At 52.8% G+C, this 21,894-nt stretch overlaps 1 protein-coding gene and 1 long non-coding RNA gene across 3 annotated transcripts in view; both read right to left on the minus strand.

Annotated features, from left to right (window-relative positions):
- Positions 1-21,894, minus strand: part of LOC116234944 (cyclic AMP-dependent transcription factor ATF-7) — a 47,683-nt gene that overhangs the window by 15,664 nt on the left and 10,125 nt on the right. For both annotated transcript variants that reach the window (XM_090128544.1, XM_031602798.2), the window contains exon 2: positions 14,388-14,456. In XM_090128544.1, the coding sequence (XP_089984670.1) occupies positions 14,388-14,435 (48 nt within the window). In that variant the 5' untranslated portion in view covers positions 14,436-14,456. The remainder of the gene's footprint in view (positions 1-14,387; positions 14,457-21,894) is intronic.
- Positions 1,672-14,381, minus strand: LOC149913927 (uncharacterized). Its single transcript, XR_016460832.1, has 2 exons — positions 7,358-14,381; positions 1,672-6,371 (listed from the first exon to the last, which is right to left on the minus strand). It is a non-coding gene; the product is annotated as an uncharacterized LOC149913927 (long non-coding RNA).

Consider the following 21,894-nt stretch of genomic DNA (forward strand, 5'->3'; position numbering starts at 1 on the left):
TGCCTCATTTTTGGGGTTCTGGGTAAACATGGGGCTGAGTGCCTGCATCCCAAAGGAAGTTTTTTTGGAGAGAACCGAGGAGGGCTGTGACAGCGTGGGGATGAGAGCTGTGCGTTGTGCAAACCTTTGTCTGTGGGACACAGCGATGCGCTGCCCTCCCTTACTGAGCCAAACAGCAAATGCAGCTGATGCCTCACTGCAGGGCAAAACTGATGCCCAGCATCCATTTAGCAAACAGTGTGGAAAAGAGGAAAACAGGAGCGTGCCGAGAGCTCCTCTTGGGCTGTGCATCTGCATGGAAGGAAAAGGAGCTGGGAGCTGAGTGGGGTGCAGTGCTGGGTGCAACGCAGAGCAATGCTGGGTGCAACACAGAGCAATGCTGGGTGCAACACAGAGCAATGCTGGGTGCAACGCAGAGCAACGCTGGGTGCAAAACACATCAGTGCTGGGTGCAACACAGAGCAATGCTGGGTGCAACATAGAGCAATGTTGGGTGCAACGCAGACCAACGCTGGGTGCAACGCAGAGCAATGCTGGGTGCAACGCAGAGCAATGCTGGGTGCAAAACACATCAGTGCTGGGTGCAACACAGAGCAATGCTGGGTGCAACACAGCAATGCTGGGTGCAATGCAGAGCAATGCTGGGTGCAGCATAGAGCAATGCTGGGTGCAACGCAGAGCAACGCTGGGTGCAGCATAGAGCAATGCTGAGTGCAACACAGAGCAATGCTGGATGCAAAACAGAGCAATGCTGGGTGCAACACAGAGCACTGCTGGGTACAACACAGAGCAATGCTGGGTGCAACGCAGAGCAATGCTGGGTGCAACATAGAGCAGTGCTGGGTGCAACGCAGAGCAATGCTGGGTGCAACGCAGAGCAATGCTGGGTGCAGCATAGAGCAATTCTGGGTGCAGCATAGAGCAACACTGGGTGCAACACACATCAATGCTGGGTGCAACGCAGACCAACGCTGGGTGCAAAACACATCAATGCTGGGTGCAAGGCAGAGCACTGCTGGGTGCAATGCTACCTGCACCCTCTGCACGGTGCAGAGCCCCCTGCACTGAGCTTGATGGGTTTTAACCTCGCTAAGGGCATTCAGAGCACACAAAGTGCTGGCTGAGCACTGAGCCAGAATTCAGCTTCAATGCAGATGAGACTGCAATGGCACAGAGCTCCCTGCAGCAGGGAGACTTCATGTCCAGGGAAGCACAAGCCCTGGTGCAGCCTTAGCAGAGATGGTGGGGGGGGGGGCTGAACCTGCTGCCCCACACTCATCACGGAGCTCAATTAACACAGCTGCTGTTAATGGGGGAAGGCAGAATGGCACTCTGACCCAATGTGATATGGACAACACGGGAGACAAAGGAGAACGGTGACAGCATTGCAGCTGAGCAAAAAGGGCTCAGGGAGGAACCGCAGCTCAGTGCAGCACTGGTGGTTGGGGGCTGCATGGCCTCTGCCCCCAGCAGTGCCCAGAAACCCCCACTTCAGTGGGAACCCATGAGGGTGAGAACCCCGGGAGCCTGGAGGTGAGCAATGCAATGCACTGCTGCCCATCAGAGACCCTTCAGAGGCCCACTGTCACAATGACATTGCCCGTTTTGTTGCCCATTGTCACACTAAAGTTGACCACTGTTGCCTGCTGTAACATTGCCCATCCTTACACAGCCCACTGTTGCCCATTTTTGCCCATTGTTGCCAACTGCCACACTTAAGTTGCCCAATGCCTCCCACTGCTGCGTTGCCCATTGCTGCCCATCATCTCCCATTGTCTCCCATTGTTGCCCATTGTCTCCCATTGTCTCCCATTGCTGCCCATCATCTCACATCGTCTCCCATTGTCTCCCATCGTCGCCCATTGTCTCCCATTGCTGGCCATTGTCTCCCATTGTTGTCCATTGTCTCCCATTGCTGCCCATCATCTCCCATCATCTCCCATTGTCTCCCATTGCTGGCCATTGTCTCCCATTGCTGCCCATCATCTCCCATTGCTGCCCATTGTCTCCCATTGCTGGCCATTGTCTCCCATTGCTGCCCATCATCTCCCATCGCTTCCCATTGTCTCCCATTGTTGCCCAGTCTCCCACTGCTGCCCATTGTCTCCCATTGCTGCCCATCATCTCCCATTGCTGCCCATTGTCTCCCATTGCCACCCATTGTCTCTCATTGCTGCCCATTGTCTCCCATTGCCCACCGCTGCCCATTGCTGCCCATTGCTACCCACTGCCTCTCCTGACACACATGGCTCCACAATTCCAGCCCTGTTTTCTCTTTGCTGCCATTCCCTTCTCCCAGGTGGGTTTTCTCACCAGGACGGCTCTTTGGAGATGCCTGCACTCCCAAAACCACCCCATGACCAGCAGTGCCCTTCCACCAGAGGAAGGGAAAGACCGCAGCTCCGTGCATCCCAATGAGGGATGTGCAAAGGGATGAGGGAGTGCAAAGAGCACTTTGGGGCACTGCACCCACACAGCACATCCAGCTGTGGGTCAGGGAGCACCCCCACATTCATAAGGCAATGGGAACACCTCCAAGTTTGCTCCAGCACTTTGCTGCAGCTGAAACAAAACGTCACAGTGCTCCTATCCCATCTCATCCCATCTCATCCCACCCCGTTCCTCCTTGGCCAGAAGGGCAGAGCATTTAGCTGGGAGCAGGTAAATAATTTAATTTACATTTCTATAGCTCTGCTTGTCCCAGAGGGCTTCTCACACACATCCCCTGCGCTGAATGCAGGTGTTGGGGGGGGGCAGCAACCATCTGTCCAACAGCACAGCGAGGAGAGAAGCTTTCGGCCAAGGACGGAGGGGAGAACTCCTTCAGAAACCGCCCTCAACTTTTCATTATCATTAAATGGTTTTTAATTGCTATCATCGAGCAGGTGCTGCATCTCCTCCGCCTGCACAAGAGCTGAAGTTCCGCAGCAGCAAAGCCCTGGGGGAGGAGTAGATCTGATGCTGGGCTGACATCCCAATGGGACTGAACTGCTGTGGGCACCACCAGGACCACCACCAAAAACCACTGCAGTAAAAAGGGATTTCTGCAGGGTGTGCTGAAGGATCAGGAAGCATGGAATGGTTGTATGGCCTGAGCTGGGAGGGTCCTTAAGGATCATAGAATCACGTGATGGTTGGGTTGGAAGGGTCCTGAAAGATCACAGAACTACAGGATAGTTGGGCTGGAAGGGTTCTTAAAGGTCATAGGACCATGAGATGGTTGGGTTGGAAGGGTCCTAAAAGATCACAGAATCACGGGATGGTTGGGTTGGAAGAGCCCCAAAGCCCCCCCTCAGCCCCACTCTTTGCCTGGGCTGCTCCCACCCCCATCAGCCATCCAGGGTCCCATCCATGGCCCTGAGCACCCCGAGGGACGGGGCACCCACACTTCACCGGGCAAAGAGAAAGCAAGGAACATTCCCCCACTTTGCAACAAAAGCCCATGTGAACAAAGGCAGAGGAGGAGCAGACAGCCGAGGTGCTCCGGAGGAGGAGAGCAGCCCAAACCCCAAACCCCCAATTTGGGTTCAGAACATCCCCCACACCTCCATCCCTGCCCTCCCAAGCTGCAGTGAGCTCTGACCTCCACACGGCGGTGCATTCCCTTCCTCCTTCCCAGACAAGGGAAGGTTATCAGAACCCCTGTATTAATTACCGCTGCCACATAACTCGAGAGGCGCAGCGGTAATTAACGGAGCTGAGCGGAGGGGCGGAGCGGAGCCCACGGATGCGTGGCCGCCCCATGGGAAGCCCTGGATGGCTCCTGCGTGGATGTGAATCATCTGTACGGCCCCGACTCGACTCCCAGCAGCACCGCTGTGACCTTGGGAGAGCCATCAATCCTCCCCCAACCTACCAGCCCAGCACACAGAGCGGGGAAAGGCAGCCGCTCAGCTTCAGCAGGGGGAGAGCAGACGGAGCTGAGAGCGTGCATGGAGCTGCACTGCAGGAAAATTGTTAACAAAGGAGATGATGGCTGCGTGTCCGACAGCGAGTGCTGGGATTCCTTGGGAGCTCAGCATCTCCTGAGAGCAAAGGGAAGGGCAGGGAGCTGAAATCCTGCCTGCCCTATAGCGGGGAGCTTGATTCCTTCCTGACTTATGGCAGGGAGATGAAATTAGGCCCTGTCCTCTAGCAGGAAGCTCAATTCCCTTCTGCCTTACAGCAGGGAACTGCATTCAGCCCTGCTCTACAATGGGAAGCTCCAGGGCTGAGCTGTTTGGGTAGCTGTGTGGCACTGAAGGAGAAAAGTGGGATCTTGTGCCATCACAGCCACTCGGTGCGAGGGCTCTTCCCCCACATCTCACCTACATTGCACTGGGTTGGAATCACAGAACGGTTTGGGTTGGAAGGGACCACGAAAGGCCACAGATTCCTCAGGCACGAGTTGCCCTTGGTGCATCCATGGTGGCTACCACCAATCCCCTCCTCTTCATTTTCTATGTGCCTTATTAGGGCCCTCAGGAGGAGGCCTCCTGGCATTCTGGCCTGCCTTCCTTTCTCTTGGGATGCAGAGCTTCTGGACTGGGATGGGATGGTCCTGGAAAGGAGGAGATGCTCCTTGGATGTGGCACTGCAGACGGATGCCTTTGCTGTCTACACATAGAACCCGAATGCTGGGCGAGGGCTGTGCACCTCACAGCTTTGGGGAGCAGAGCAAAGCCCCCCCAGAAGCCATCCCAGCTGCAGCACACCCCAACACTCCTAATTGCCCAATTCATCATTCACAGGGCTGCCTAACCAGGAACCCCCTCAGCATCGCTGTGTGCCTGCACTGCTCCATAAGGACGGAGCGAAGCAGCTCCTTCGGTGCAAGGAAAGCCAGAGGGGACAGAGCACAGGGAGGGTGTTTTGGCTGCAGGGATGGATCTGTGGTCTCTCCAGGTCCCTCCCAGCTCAGATCTGCTCACACGGCCACTCTGCAGAACCTCATTTCATGTAATGGTGCCATTTAGCGGAGACGCCGCCGCCCGATGGATTTACGGCTCTAACATCCTCTGCTCACATACACACACACACACACACACACATTGTCTGCATCTTTACTCTCCGGGGGGAATTTTAAGGACTTTTAATGTTTTTATTGTTTTAATCCGCCGTATAAAATAAAATAAAATAAAATGATTTGAGCAGAACAGCTGCCGCGATGCCGGCGATGTGGCGGTGCGGTTTGTCGGCGCATCGTTAAGCAGAGTTCCTTAGTTAACACCCCTCACCCCCCACCCATACCAGCATGGGGGGACATCACAAAGCCCCCATTCCCCCCCCCACCCCACACCTCTGCATTTCCCATCATTAGCACCCATTAGCCCAAATCTCCCCCGATTCAGCCCAAATCCCCCCGGACATCAGAGGGGTGATGCTCCCAAAGCAAAACCTTCATTGCCACATTTTGCACAACGAAGGGACCCTTTTTTGTGCCCTTGGATGGGAATGCACTGCACCTCTCCCTTCTGCCCACAGCTGCGTGGCCCTTTTTTGTGGTTACAACCCCTGCAAACCCTGCGTGTCCTCCAAACCAATCCCTGGAAATAAACCCATTTATTGCTCAACAGGAACACAGCATTGCCAGCAATGGGCACAGCGGTGTGGGGTTCTGTGCCTTGAGGAAAAGCTGCATCCCTGAGCTCATCATACAAAGCAGCAGCCACAGAGGGAGGAGAGGGGATGGCAAAAAAACCCTCCAGCTTAAAATTTAGAAATGCCTCCTATGCAAAGCTCTGCTCACACCCTCAAAGCTCTAAGAAAAAAAATGCAAAAGAAAAATCCCAGATATTGCTGCAGAGAGGTGTCCTACCCCCACCCCCATTCCTCCAGCAAGGAGAACCTGTGCTCTTCAGTGGGGTTTTTTCCCCCATGTGGAGCTGTGTGCTCTCTGCAGAAGGACGCACCGTCCCCATTCACACTGTACCCATCACTGCTGCGCTGCCGCAGAGGGGCGGAGCGACCCCCACAGCACCAGAGGGTGGGGGGGGGTCCAGACCCCGAGGGGGGGTTCAGCCTCTGCGAGGGGTTTGAGCTCTGCTTGGTCTCCTGCTGCCATGCAGAGCCATGGGAGAGCTGCACGGGGCAGCAGTGCGGCTGAAAGTGCCCCCCTGTGTCGGTTAGCAATGGAAATTGAATCAGGCCAGCAAAGGAACACACAGCTCTACTTCTCCTTGGGACCCTCCTCTGCATCGTTGGGGCTGGGGAAGGAGGTGGGAGGTGAAGGCTGAGCCCCCCCCGGGTGATTTTTGTCCCAGACTGTGTACAGCAAGTCCTGCATGCTCACGCACGTGTCTGGGAATTAAATGTCTCCGTGCAGGCATGGAGGAGAAGGGCTTTGTCACAGCTGCATGCTGCATCTGCGCTGCAGAATGAGAGATCTGCTCCTGCCATAAAACACAGAACGTGCAGAGATCAGCAGAGGGGTGAGATGGGAACCTCAGAGCAACAACAACAAAACCCCCAAAGCAAACAGCCTGGTCAGCAAAAGACTGCTTTTAACATAGCAAAGTATTTGTGCCCGCTGCAGGAGCACTGCAATGTGCATTGCTGCAGGGGCACAGTCAGCACGGAGCACTGCAATGTGCATTGCTGCAGGGGCACAGTCAGCACGGAGCACTGCAATGTGCATTGCTGCAGGGGCACAGTCAGCACGGAGCACTGCAATGTGCATTGCTGCAGGGGCACAGTCAGCACGGAGCACTGCAATGTGCATTGCTGCAGGGGCACAGTCAGCACGGAGCACTGCAATGTGCATTGCTGCAGGAGCATGCATACCTGGGCAGTTTCGTGCTCCTGTTAAGCTGCAGACCACAAGCATGATTTTAGATCCATCTAATTTTGAGTTAATAAAAGAGCCCAGCTCGATTTACGGCCTCGTGCTGGCAGCACACGCAGCTTGCATCTGTGATATAGAGCAACAGCTCGAGGTAAGGACCAGGCTGAGATTACTTTGTTCAGAGCAGACACTCTGTGGTTGTGGAGCCCCTTAAATCAAAAGGAGAAGAAAGCATTCCCTGCCAGTGCCCAGCCGTGCTCCTTTGTGGGTAGTTCTGCAACCCTGATCATGTTCCCAAGAAAGGAGAAACCCTCCCTCCCCGTTCCCCCCGCTTTGGAAAGTGGAAACTGCCTCATAATGTGGGAACAAACAGCGAGGATACGGCTCAGGAAAAAAAAGAAACAGAGACGTGATTTGTTAGAAACCTGGCAGCGTTGGAGGAACTGCAGAGACGGCTCCGTGGGCTGCAAGCAGCCGTGCTGCAGGAGGGCCCCTGATGGAAAGGATGGGAGCTCTCTGTGCCCCTTTTGCAGCACCAAAATCTAAGTGCACCCTCTGCAAAACCTGCACCCAGCGATGGCAGCTGCTGCATACCTGGAGGCGTTGCTCTCAGCCTCAGCGCAGCATCAGAGACAGAGGGGAAAGCCACGCCGCTACTGCTGCAAATCCAGAGCTGCTATTTCTTCCTGCTAATTGCTGCTGCAGCCAATGGGGTGGAAATCCTAACGCAGCCGGAGCAGATAACTCTAAGAAATGTGAGAACTGCTGCCAAACCTCGGTGCAGCTCCACAGCGAGCAGCCAGGCGGCCCAGCTGCTGCTGCTGAGAAAATTGGAGCTAGAAAAGAATCAACACGAGTTTGAAGTCGCTTATCTCCACTATGGACACGTAAAGCAATTCATAACCTCCTCCCCCCAAATATACACTGAATCGGATCTGAGAGTTCTTTAGTGAAATTTGCTGCAGAGCTGTATGGAGCAGAGCCAGCAGCTCCCAGAGACCTCCTGGCCGTGCCCACACCGTGCACTGCGGTACAGAAAAACACAGCACAGGAACAGCAGCTGCAGTGCCCTGGGAAGCAGCACCCACCCCATGGCTGCAGGTGGAGAGCAGCCCGTCCCATTGAGGAGGGTGAGGAAGGCAGCTGGGTTAACCCAGGGAGGACACAGAGAAAGGCAGCAGCAGAAAGCAGAGGTCACTGTGCTGTCGCCCTTCCACTGCTCGTCGCGCTGTCAAAGCGCTGTGCCATGAGGGGAACAGGTGTAGCAACAGCCCCTGCACTGCAGCACTGCAGCAACCACTGTGGGGTTACTTATAAACCTATAGCAAAGGGGTTGAAGGGAGGGGGGACGGCAGCAAAATTGAGGAATTATCCCAAAGGGGCAGGATGGAAAGCAAGCCCTGTGCTGGGTACGGTGCAGCAGCCGCCCTGCAGCACACAGGGCTGCAGGGAGCTCTGCAGCAGAGCAGCACAACCACAGGGGATGGCCCTCCCTGCTATGCTGCAGTGCAGACAGCTGCTCCAGGCACGGGCTGAGGACAGCAGAGCTCTTCGTTAATACCTCACGGCTCCTAATTAATGCCCCGTCAGCCAGAGGGAATGCAAACACGTTTTCCTGCACCGGCGTTTCACGCGAGCACACGTCGGTCCTTTGGCACAGGTTGCCATGAGTTTGCTGTGGGATTTGTGCACAAGTCCAGCAGTGCTGTGGCATCCGGGCTCTTATTTAGCAGAGAGGGATCTGGAAAGCTGTCCGGAGCCATTTCCATCTGACAGACAAGTGTCTGCACCGCTTCAGCGCGCACACGTGCTTCCAATGCAAAGCAGAAATGGCCCTCTTGGAGCTGGCAATGAATCCCAGCCATAGGAATGATAAAGGCTTTAACTTACAGGAAATGCTGCTATTAAATAATATTTAAGTCTTAATTATATTTTAAAACAGCCATTTTATAAAAAAAGAAGTTCTGTTATAGTGCTTTTGTAGTTAAAGGTCTGTCAACATTTCCATTTTAAGCCTTCATTTCTAGGGGGTTTATAATTTGGTCATAAAAATTCATTCTAGGCTGGAACTTGGCATAGAGGGGCTCAGCCTAGGAGCAATATTTTTTATTATCCAATTTGGTTTAAATTGGTTTGGCCGTTTTTAAGTTATAGGAGTGTAAAAAATAAACGTTTACTGGTTTCAGATGCCTTCTCCAGCTGATTACTATTCAAAATTAGCTCTCCTCTCCCCACCTCCAAAAACACCTTCGTGAGAGGTGGGGGAGATCATTCCGCTCTGCTGACAACACGCACGAATTGCAGTTCAGATGAATGCACTTTTTTGGTGCTAACAACCCCAGAGCTGCTCCAAGCAAGCCCTCCTTCCACACTGTCAATGTGCAGCCTCTGCCATTCGTGCAGGTACCGCAGCTGGAAGGGCTGTAATTGGAAATAAATAATTAACTCCGCGAACCTGCATTCCTAGGAAGTGATGGAAGGCCTTTAAAGCGAGATGTTTCTCTGCAGAATTTCACCTGGGTCGTTGGCAGCTGCAGATAAAGGGCTGCAGATGTGGTGTGAGCAGTCGCAGAGCTGCAGACGTTTTGCTTCCATTTAAAACACAGCGAAGAAAAACTGCGCTTTATGGCTCAGCTCTGCGAACCACGCGGGTGCAGGGGGCTGCACGCGGACGTGGCTCTGCATGTTAAGTGCAGGACAGGGGTGTTTGTGCCCACGCATCAGGAAAAGCTCAGGGAAGGGCGTTATCTTCGCTCCGTCTTTCCCATCCACCATTTTTCACTTTGACATTTGGCCGTATGTGGACACGGCCCTCGGGGACAGGCAGGGCAGTTTGTAAGGGTTCATGGATGGATGGGATCTGCTCCACGTGGGATCCAGACCCCTGTGGGCCCACTGGTGCCCTATTGCACTGTGTTGTGCCACCCCACGGCTGTCCATCCTCAGCAGCCCACTTGTGACCAATGCTATCGGCTGCTCTCCTGCTTAATCAGCTCAGGTTTCCAAAGACAAATCAGCACCGACCTCATTAAACCTGTGGCTGCCAGGAGCCAAAGCTCTCTAGGAAAACCAATCTGTGCCCAAACTGAGCCCTGCTCACTCCCAGTGCCGAGACAGGAACAATTTCTACAGGAGGACGGGGTGCCATAACTCTGCTTAACAGCCATTTAAATTCTGCCTGCTCTCACAACAGGTCGCCAGTGGGGCTGACGCCGCTCACAGATTTGATTTCAGCCCTCTGAATTTCCCGTGCTGCCCTTCAGCAGCGCCAGGAATGGAGCCTCAGGAGGCAGACCCCAGCAGGGCCATTAAATCAGCACCAAGAATTAAAGTGGAAAACACTCAGCTGTAAAGCAGACCGGTGCAGGCGCTGCTCTCCCTCACCCTGCTTGCCTGCACACCTCCCTACCTGCTGCACTCCATTGCTCTGAATCCAACCTGCCTCCATCGAGGGCGTTCAGCCTCTGCAGGAACGCAGACCAGGCTCAGTCCTTGTGCTGCTCCCTGCCTAATGCTGGGACAAAGAAATATCAGCACAAATCACAGCCCAGAACAACCCACAGCAGCACCTGAGCTGCCCCAACACCAGGCACGTTCCAGTCCCCGTCAAAATGAGACCTCAGCAAGGAGAGCTCGTCACTAGGATGCTCCTCGGAGGGAGAAGCTGCCCATTTCTTCCCCCTTCTGCCTTGTATGAAAGGAATAATCCATATTCGTTTGGATTATACAAGCCACAAAACACACCTTAGCTTCAGTCCCACACTGAACCAATCGCTGAAGCCGTTTGTTGCCTCGTATATTACAAAGCAATAGAGATTTAAGGGATAATGGTCATGGTGGCAGAGTATACAAAGCAATAAACTGCTTTTGAGGTTGGTTAAATGCCAAGTGATGCTGAGGCCTCAATGCCATAAACATTATTTCTATTATATGACAAGATAAGAGGATACAATAAACCACAAAGAAGAAAAATCATTGTCTGGCCTCGTGAAAGTTCTGGGCTTTGCGTTTCTCGGACACTGCACGAGCATCACCTCGGTGCCGTGGGCTTAAAGGGAATAAATTGTTAAATTAAGGGCGGGTTTAAAAAGCAAACGATTGTTTGAGGAAATGGCCTGGATAACTGCAGTGCTGAATGAGGACACAGCAGTGATTTGCGTCGCTTCCGAGGAGGGAAACGGTGTAGGATGTGCGGGCAGGAGAAGCCCTGCTCTGTGCAGAGCCTCTTGGTGTGATGGGCCCCCATCTGTCCAGGCATGGGAACGGACCAAACATCTCTATTGGTAAAGATGCTCCTCCGTTGTAATGCTTCGTCAGGTCTGGAGCACCCAAAGCTCTCTGGGAGGGCAGCAGAAGGCAGCAGAGCAGTCAGAGGTGCCTTTCATAGTGCTCTGCTGCCCACCCCGGGCATGGTGAGAGGTGCTGGCAGTGCTGCAGGGAGAAACGGACCTTGATAGGACCCCCCCAACTGCCCCACAGCCCAGCACCACCCACTGCCCTCCTCCCTTACAGACCATGGCTCTGGATCCCTTCAGCATGATGGCCAAAGTTTTAATTACCCCGTGTTAATGAGTCAGAGCCGTATCGTTATACAGACTCAGCCCTACCTTCCAACTTCACCGGCGGCGCGTCGGCTTAGAGTGAGCACATGGTTGTGCTGAGGCTGACTTTCATCTCTGCACAATAAATGGCATTAGGAGATTTTTAACGATGATTAGTGGCGCGCAGCACCTCGTTTCGCTTAATGAGTTCAATAGGAGCCTCAGTGCAGGCACAGCCCTGTGCCAGAGGAGGCAGCAGCTGCCCACTGCCCTGCAATGCACACAGAGGAGGGGTCAGGGAGGAATGGTCCCATATCCCCCCCCTCCCCAGGAGGACCCACCCCACGACCTTGGGAAAAACCCTTTTTAAAAGCTGTGCATGGGGCGCATTTAGAAGTCAGCTGTGTTGCAGCAGTCGTGCTGTTGGGAAGTGATGGAACACACAGGATCCCAAAATAACAGCCCTTACAGACCTAGCAACCACAACATGTTTACGGCCCCCCCCCCCAGAGCCCCACTGACCGCGGTGATGTGGGGGGCACGGAGGGATCAGCGCATCTATTTTTGGTGGCTGCTCCCATTTCCCTCTCCTTGCTTCCCTGGAAATTCAGTCCTATGGCTTCCCTCTGCCCAAAGCAATGAAAGGAAAGCAGGGCAAAGAGGAACAATGCCAAAGAATTGGGGTGGTGTGAGGGATGGAGGGAAGGAAGCAGCCGACGGGTCAAAGGAATGGCACTGGGAAGCAAAAGAATTCTTTTGCCTTTAAGCTGAAGTGAGAAAATCACCACTGGCTTCATGGTGATTGCCTTTAATCTCCTGCTCGGGTCAGCCTGGCTCTGCTCTCCCTTCTCCTGTCACCTCTGGTGCTGCTGTGCATCTCAATGCAGAGCTCACACGGGGAAGGACGCAGCACTCGGAGTGGAACGGCGCTGATGGTTGCTCTGTGCCTTCTGGTGATGGAAGTTGAACCTACTGCAGCTGTTTGGGGCCCTGGCAGCACATCCTTGGGAACAGGATCCCTCCAAAAATGGGGGATGTACCCAAAGGAGCAGGAGCCTGCATGGACCAGAACATACTGATGGATCGGGGAAGAAATCAAGAGGTCTGGAAGTGAAAGGAACAGAGACACTGGAGCCATGGCAAAGGGACACAACCAGCAGGCACTGCCCCACACACGGTGACGCTGCTGACCAAAGTGGTTCAATATCCAGCACAGCTGCCCACTCAGCAGTGCTTGTATACAAAATGCACCCAAAGGTCTTAAAGAATGAGAAAAATGGTTGAATGCTGCAGGAGAGCCCCTCCAATACCAGCACAGCTCTTTCTTGGGCTGGAAAGAATCTCCCTGTGCTGCTGCTCCGCTCATAGGAGACACTGGGACCTACAGGGAGAGGTTGGGGCTGTGTGTGCAGTCTGAAGGACTGCAAAGGGTGACTCCATCAGTCGGTAAACACCCACAGAGATTTGCTAGGAAGGATTTTCTGTCTAACAAACAAAAATTAATAAGATCTGCAGCCCAGGAGCTGCAGCCGAGCAGGTTCAGACTGGAAATAAGGCAATTCTTCCCCACCAGAGAGAGCAATTAACTGTTAGAACAACTTAACCGAGGGCTGCGGTGAATTTTCCATCACTGGAAATATTTTAAATCAAGCTTGGATCATCATTATTTCATACATGCTCTGGTTTGAACGGGTACTGAAGGACGTTCCAGGAAGCCGTGCGCGAGGTCAGGCTGGATCACAATGAATCACAGCGGGATGAATTACCTGGATTTGAGCATTTCAATATTAACATGAAGAATTGTCAGAATTACCCATAAGCAGCAGTCTGGAACAGCGAAAGGAGGAAGCAACCACCTTTATATGTCATTTGTGGGAGATTGTGGGAGATTAAATTTAAATACATTGTTGTTTGCCTTAATTGCTTGTTTGAATCCGATTTTAAGGTTGTATGATTGAGGTGCTCACATCATTAAGTGCTCAAATGCAGCTAATACATTTTATAAATGACTTGCACAATTTCACAGGCAAAGAAGTTCAGGATAAAAAGCAGCCTACAAAAAAAAGAAGGAAGATCACCTGCACGTGGATGGAAAGTGCTGCTGATGGAACCGAAGTGCAGCAGAGCTGAAGTGCTGCTGGTTAAAGAGCCACAGTCCCCAAAACTGCAGGCTTTGAGTCCTTTTTTTGGACCCATTTCTGCACTACACAAATAAACATCACAGAATTCACACGGGATGCAACATTAGCCTTAATTTCAACTCCAAAGGGGGATGGGGGGACCCTGTGGGGGGTCAGAGCTCGCAATGGGATTGTGACCAGCAGCACACAGCAGGCACAGAGTGCCGGAGGCCTCACTGAAGGCACACAGCCCCCTCCTCTCCATCCTAACAGTTGCATTCTGAGGTCGGAACGCTTCAGAACAGACCATTCCAGCTGTCCACACCCCACACAGGGCTGTGCTGGTTCCTCCCAGTCCCTACTGCAGCAGCACTCACAGGGTTGTGCAATGCTCCGCTCCTCCCATCAACGCAGCACGCAGCAGCGCAGCGCTGGGATGGAGCTCACTCCAAGCACTCACAGTTTGCACCAACACTTTGCACGGCTGCAGCCGACTCCACCTTGTCACCCACAGAGCAAAAATTCACAACGGGTCTTTTTTCTCCCTCTCCCATCTATTTTTCAGCAAGCCCGGAACAGACGACAGCAGTTTGGGGTCTGCATAACACAAACCATCAACTGAGGCACGTGGCAAAGAACTCATCCGACATGGAGTGAACCTCTGACCTCCTGAATGCCCTGAAAGGAGACAGCAGTGCTGTGGGCAGATGTGAATGGAGATCAGTGTGTGCTGAGCAGTGGAACACACGGACAGAATAACAACACACCACAAAGCACAGCAGGTTTCATTACGTTGGAGTGCCCGCGCTCGCTCATAACCGGGATTTACACACTGCAAATCCTCCGATCTGATTACCTCCAGTGATCACGTAAAACACCGCCTTTAAACTCTTTGCCTCAGTGATAAAACAGCCACTTTGATTCACAGCGACACGTTCACAATAAAGCACACTGTGCAGGTACCTGGCCGCAGCCGGGGGCGTTGCACACGAAGGGTCTGTCGTCGCCCATATTTCATGCAGCTCCGCTACGCTGGGGAGAGAGCAGAAAAGAGGAAATTGTTAAATAAGAAGGGGAAAATAAATAAATAAATTTAAAATACCTGGAGCAGAAGCAACCCCGTGCAGGACTGTAATTAATCAGGGAGGAGGAGATCGCTGAGTCCTGCATCGCCATTGGGGAACAGAGATCAACCTGACCCATTAATGAGGCGTACGGAGGGCCCCACTGGTTTTCAACTATGGGAAAAGTGCTGCCCTGTGGGCAAAGGGCCACTGGGAACCACTTGGGGCTGCCTCACACTGAGCCCCCACAAGCCCCAAACATCAGTCACCACTTCGTCCCCACACTGCATTGCAGTGAGCGAAGGAAGCGATGGTCTTTGGGGGGGGGAAAAAACCCAGCGTGTGAGCGTGAAGCGATGGAATAAATCCAAACCTTCTCTATGTGCAAGTTATATTTTCAATGGGAGAGAACTAAAATTTGTCATTTAATTAATTAAGGGATTATAGGAGTGGTGCTCCATTTTACAAGGCAATAATCCGGCTCCCTAGTGGGTAAACTACGAGGCTGATGGCAGGGGCAGTTTATCACAGATTACAGCCAAGGATAACAAAACACTCGCTCCTATTATGCTACGAGTGAAGCCACTCTTATTAATAAGAAATAAGAGTAAATAAAGCCGCCCCCACCGCCCCAAATTGGAGGAATAACCATTCCCTCCACCCACTGCTATTTTCATAGCGGGGTTTTAAAAAGCCATCATGCAGCAAATGCTCTCCCTTTGCTTTGCAAAGAATGCCATGGCTGCTCCAGCAGCTCTGTGCTCCGGGTTGGGTGCAGGAGCAGAAAGCACAGCAGTCAGAATGCATCCATGGGGACACAGCACCGGGGAGAGGGGGGGGGGCACTGCTTTTAGGATCTGGGTATAGGAAAGTGCTTTGAGAATGCAACTTTGCAGCACAGGGTGAGCACACGGGGTGCAAAATGGTCCCCTGTTGCTCAAAATCGATGTTGCTTAAGGAGGAATAAAGAAATTCTTTAGTAATTTCCAGGCGAGGCTCCAACGCGTGGCTGCAGGGCGGAACCTCCCTGCAGTACAGCACAGCACCAACCCAAAGCTGTGCAGAAGCGGCCGCCTGTTCCTCCCCATCCAAAAGGGGGGAGGATCCCACAGCACTGGGGTTTGGATTTATGGAGCAGAACGGCAGCGCCTACACAGACCCACAGACATCCCAAGTGGAATGGGACAGTGACCAGAACGTTCCAGAATGGGATGAGGATGACAGTAAAGATGGGCAGAAACATCCCAGCACCACCAGGAGCCCCTGAGGCGCAGTGGGGCACTGAGAGGTGACAGCACTGTGCAGGGAGATGAAATCCCAGCAAAGGGCAGCCTGTGTCCTAGCATATGACAGCACAGCAGCTGCTCTGAAGGCAGAGAGAAGCCCCGAAGATGAAGCTTTACCCACAATGTAGCCTCGAGCAGGGAGAGATGGAGAGGTCGAACCTTCCCATGGTACCAAAACGCTGCTCACACTGACTGCACAACACTGCAAATGGAATGCAGCATGGTTGGGCTGGAAGGGATCTCACATCCAACCCCAAACCTTGCCACGGGCTGGCTGCCAACCACGATGTCAGGCACCAGATGGGGTGCCCAGAACCTCATCCATGGCCAGGATGAGCACCTCCAGAGATGTGGCACCCACAGCTTTTAAGGAGAAGGGAAGCAGAGAGCTCTTCATACGTTGTGTCACCTGCACTCAAAGTCCAGAAGAACAGTATCTAATACTCCTGTTAGCTGAGCAGAGCAATGCAAGGCTGGGTGAGGCAAGAAACAGTCCTTGCTCACCAGTGCTAGCATAGGGCCACCCAGTCACTGCTCTTCCTGTAAGGAAAGAACAAAAGGATAACAGCTGGGACACGCAGCACACTGCAGCTCAGCACAGGAGTCACTTCACTGCCTGCAGTACAGGGGCTGGTAAAACTCTGCCATTAGGATACAGAGCAACTAAAGGTCTGATAACTGCTGTCCTGGGCAGCCTGGATCTCGTTTTCCCATCACAGCCTCACTTTGTGCTTGTCCTCCTCACCCATAGGAGGCACGGAGGTGTCACAGCACTCAGCTCAAGAGCTGCAGGCAGTGTTGTCCATCACACTGAAAGTAGAAGCAAGTCATTATTTCCAGCCTCTCCACTCTGCATTTAGTCACTGATTTGTGCAGGCTTTGACAAGTTGCTTCCATGCCTCCAGAGCCGGGGGCACAAGTTTGCACTTGTGGGGCTCAAAGGTTAATGTCTGAAAAGCATTCCTGGATGGAAATAGCAGCACGACCATCCTAAGAGCCTGGAAGCTCCTCCTGGAGCGTAGGCTGCGAGGGGACCCTGAGCCTCCAAGGCTCCCAAACTCATCCCCAAACCCAAAGGCTCCCAGGCCAGCCCATGTTACAGCAGTGATGCTCCCCCACGGTGAGAGCTGCAGCAATGAGGGCACCGAGCTGCAAGAAGAGCCATAACACACCCTGCTGTCAAACAGCTCAGTGCTGGAAGTGTTTACAGACTGCTTAAGTCACCCTTGTACGCGTATGGTTGTGTGGGATGAGGTTGGGGATGTATCTGTTTCATCAACAAACAAATCTTATTGTCCAACACGTGGCATAATTATGGGAAGGAGCTGCTGTGTTTCCCAGGGCAGCCAACACTGCACTGCTAAGGTTGGAAATCTGTCCATCCCACCCTATGCCTTCCCAACAAGAACAGCACGAGGTCAGCAGAGCCCAAAGCCCACAATTCCAATATGAATTCAAACTGCCTGAGAAACAAAAGAAACGGATCAGCCGTGGCTGCTGGGGCTCCAATGGCCCAAAGAGAATGAGAGAGGGGGAAACCAAAGCACAGCAAAGCAAAGCAATCCAAAGCAAACCAAAGGAAACCAATCCAAACCAAACCAGAGCCCGGTGCTGCCGTGTGCTCTGCCTGCCAGCTCCATCCCACGGCACAGCTCTGCCACAAACTGGGGACAACACGCAGTCAGAGCTGCTGTGCTGGCAGCAGGAAGGTTTGTTCGTTCTTTAAAGGCAGATTCAGCCGCTCCTTCACGACGGAATAGGGCTGCTATGCACATACATGTGCTCAGATTTATATCACATTTAGCCAGGATAAATTGCTTCAATAAATTCTCTTCTTAAGAACAGGCAGGATAAGCAGATGATTGGATACCAGCAACACACTCCCATCCCTCTTCCTGCGGCGTGGGACAGTATTTCACTGCTTTGATGATTTTTAGCATGTTGGGAATGGTGAGGGGAAGCGAGGAAACGCAGACAGATTACCAAAGAGTGCTTCAGAGCTCTGTCAGCACAGAGCTGACGGGCTGCTGTGGCCACAGAAAACTGAAAAGTCACTTCCAAGCAAAGTACACCATGCTGCTGTAGCTCACGTGTGATTTTCTCTCTTACCCTACTAACAAGTATGCAAGTATGGACTGCTTGCAAGAAGTAAACCCAAAGCCACACTTCACAGCAGTCCCCAGAGCAGCATCCCTGGGTTGGGCATGCACGGGATGCACAGCATGCATCACGAGCCTGGCTTCCAACAGTGCATCTCTGCAATGGATTTCATCCCCACCTTCACCTGCAACCTGCAGTTCCTCACCAAAGCAAGAGGAGCTCAAGAGAGGATGCTCCCAAAGGCAGGACGAGGGCATGCTGCACATCTCTCCACTGCTTACCACTTCACTGCTTACCCACGGGTGTCAACCCTGACAAAGATGACTTTTTCCTGAAGTTAAGCTCAGATTATTGCTCTGATGAAGAAAGAACTGGAGACGATCTGCTTTATTTCGAGGCTTTGGAAAATCTGAGTCAGGAGTGTGAAGGCGGCGGTGCAGACACTGCATCAATTCTGTGTGCAACTCACCAAGGAGGCTGCAGGCTGCTCAATAAATCACACGGTCAGCAGACCCACCTGGAACCTGCCAGCGTAATTCCCTTGTGAAGAGTCAAGAGAATTAAAACAGAAAACCCTCAAACAAATCAAAATATCAAATTAGCACCTGCGGAACTCAAACCAGGCAAAATCCCTTCAGAACAATTCGGGCGCAAATGGAAAATCCATCCCAGGGATGGCAAATCCAGAAGGTTGGGCTCCATGATCTGAACTTTTCCAACCATAATGACCCCATGAAGCCCCTGCAATGGGAAGGCAGGCAGACAGAAGAGTTCTAACCCTAATCCTGCCCAGCGCTGTCCCCTCGTGCAGCTTTGCAGCTCATTCTCCTCTGCTGCTGTCCTCAGTGCTCCCCGATCTGATAGGGAAATGCTGCCCTTCCCCAGCATTGCCTCCCATCCACACAGGGATCCCATTCCCTGCTGCTCCCCTGGCACTGTAGCACACACCAAAGGTGCCATTCTGGGTATTGAGGTTCTAAGGACCGAGCTGTGATGCTGTGCTGGTGGTGAGCTCCCTTTGCTTACCTCAGTCAGCAACATTTTCCCTTTTTAAAAAAGTTTCATTCTTCCTGCAGATATTAAAGCCGACCCATATGCTGCTTTCCCCCTGGTAAATCAGTCCATAAACCAAAGTGGTCCCAAAGCACGTTAACTAACCCATTAAGAACAAAACCGAGCCCCTTATCCTAGTCTAGACAGACACCTAGGGGTAACATTTTCACTCCCTTAAAACAAATTAGATGTACTACACGCATCAACAGCAGCAATGAAAGACCAGCCTTCCTGAACAGGATTTCCCCCAGGACGGTGCTGGCACCTCATGGAACCCATTTCCAACAACTTCCATTTGGAAACACTTTAGGAGAAAGAGACAAGAAGCAGGATGCAGGTTTTCCAAAGCACTTCTGGCATTTATGGGCCCTTTCATCCGAGATGCTCTGCATCTTTTCAGGTCAGCTTTACACAGAAGGGTTTCTGAAGTGTGCCGCAGCCTCAGGACACGGTTTTGGCCACAGCCTTGGTTGGGCAGCACAGGAACAGCCACAGCCTGACTGCTCTTCTTTGGTACTTTTTGTTACCCAAGGGGACTCTTCCACAAATGCATCTCACTGCAAACGTCTCACGTCCCACCAGGTGCCCACGATGGCCCTCATCTGTGCCACGATGCAGGTAGAGGCAGCAGGGATTCTGTTTGTAAAGCTGTTTCAGACCTGCTCCAGCCAACTATCGACTAGAAGTTGAGATTGGAAAGCAGTCTGAAGCCAAGATCTGCAGATGCGAGCCGTGATTTGCAGAAGTAATGAGCAACCATGGCCTGGAGACCAGGATAAGATGCCCCTCATCCCCCCAGAGCTGTTCCTGCTGCCCCACGTCCAGCTGGCCCCACACACAGCCCACACCCCTGCATCACCACGGGACTCCAAACAGCGCACGCTTCTTCTGCACTGCCACAGAGCCCCACTGAAAACCTTCCCCTTACATCTCCAGATGGCACAAATCCCCAACCACAAACTGCTGAACGCTGGGGGACAGGACTGGTATGAAAAACACTCTAAAAATAAGGCTCTATTGTTGTGCTTGCATGTGACTATTGTTATTGCAGGAATGCCTGTGCCCAACACTCTCACATCTGTGCCTTGCAAAACAAGCTGAAATACTTCAAATCCCAGTGAATCTCGGGTGGATGCAGAAATTGTTCTGTTGCAAATGTGCCAGCACAGCCCAACAGCACAGTCTCATAGCACAGCACAGCCTCATAGCACAGCACAGCCCCATAGCACAGCACAGCCCCATAGCCCAGCACAGCCCCATAGCATAGCCCAGCCCCATAGCCCAGCCCCATAGCCCAGCACAGCCCCACAGCATAGCCCTATAGCACAGCACAGCTCCACAGCATAGCCCCATAGCAAAGCACAGCCCCATAGTCCAGCCCCATAGCACAGCACAGCCCCACAGCACAGCACAGCCCCATAGCAAAGCACAGCCCCATAGAACAGCCCCATAGCACAGCACAGCCCCACAGCATAGCCCCATAGCACAGCACAGCCCCACGGCACAGCCCCATAGCACAGCCAGCCCCATATCCCAGCACAGCCCCACACCATAGCCCCATAGAACAGCCCCACGCTACAGCATAGCCCCATAGAACTGCCCCAAAGAACAGCCCCATGGCACAGCTCCATGGCACAGCCCCATGGCACAGCACAGCCCCACAGCAGGGCTCCCCACCCTGCAGGGATGCACTCCCTGGTTTCCCAGCACCAGCACATTTATGGTTCATTCCCATAAATCAGAAGGATAAACTTTACATTAATATGACCACAAAATTAAAGCTAGAGGTTTGCACCAACTATGAAACAAAACCAAAAGAGCTGAAGAGCTACCTCCTAAAAATAGGCTGAAAGTGGAACAGAAAACAAAAGCAAATGGCACGCTCTGCTGACGTGTGTGTGTGTTCTCTGCTACCATTCACTCGCCCGAAGGATGAGCTGCAAAATTAGCAGAACCACTGGAGATGGGGACACGGAGAGAAAGGAGGTTCCTGGGGACCCGGCTGTGAGCTGAGAGGTGTAGTGCACAAAAAGAAGGGCTGCTGGCTTTGGGCAGAGAAACACATGGCTGTGGGTGGGATCAGCTCTGTGCTCTGTATGGGCTGATGAGGCTTCAGCTCCTGGTGCGCTCCCACCCGACGCATGGCTGCTGTGGATTGAGTTGTTCTGCTCTCCAAAACGACGATGCAGCTCTCATCAGTGCATGGCAGCCCAGCAGAGCACAGCATCCCAGCATGGCAGCCTGAGCGTGCAGCAACAAGCCTGAGCAGGGTGCAGCTGGAGGCAAGGTGCCTTTCCACCGATGGGCAACAGAGAAAACCTGTTTGCAGTCCTCCAGCGCTGCCAAACAGGGTAAAGAGCTTTAGAGAAGGGTGGAGGACCTGGAAAGAGGGACAGATTTTGTAAGAAAATGACAACGCAGTGAGGATCCCTGCATCCTCCTGAGGGAGTCGGGCCAGCTGGGAGCAATGCAGCACGCTGCTCCCACCTCCCAGCCCACGGCAGCTCGTGTGAAAGGCAGCACAGAGCGAGGAGTTCGGTTTTGATGAGGCTGAGCTACATGGGATTAATTCTCGCAGACTAATGAGTCACAAGGCCATCCCAGATCAATTTGGGTAACTTTGTCGAGACCTGGGAGCCATGCCAAGAGCATTAACAAGCGGAGCCTCGATACAAACAAGCCTATTCAAACACAAATGGTGCTCAAGACACCAGAGGAGCCCCAAGGACAGGCAGTACATCGCTACTGGGAAGAGGAGATAAAACCACAATAAACGAGATTATTATGGATGGCTGCACAGGATCTGTGCCGCGGCATACATCTTATACAGAGGAATAGACAAGATTGCAGGCAGGCTCAGTGCAGAATCTGTAATTGCCACTGGGAGCAGGAACTGCGAGGGGGAAGGTTCAGTGCAATGAAAAGCAAAGTGCTGCTGGATAAGCACGAGGGAAGGAAAGGCAGAGC

The sequence above is a fragment of the Phasianus colchicus genome, chromosome 33 (assembly GCF_987193195.1).
Source record: "Phasianus colchicus chromosome 33, bPhaCol1.hap1.1, whole genome shotgun sequence".
Classification (NCBI taxonomy): Eukaryota; Metazoa; Chordata; class Aves; order Galliformes; family Phasianidae; genus Phasianus; species Phasianus colchicus.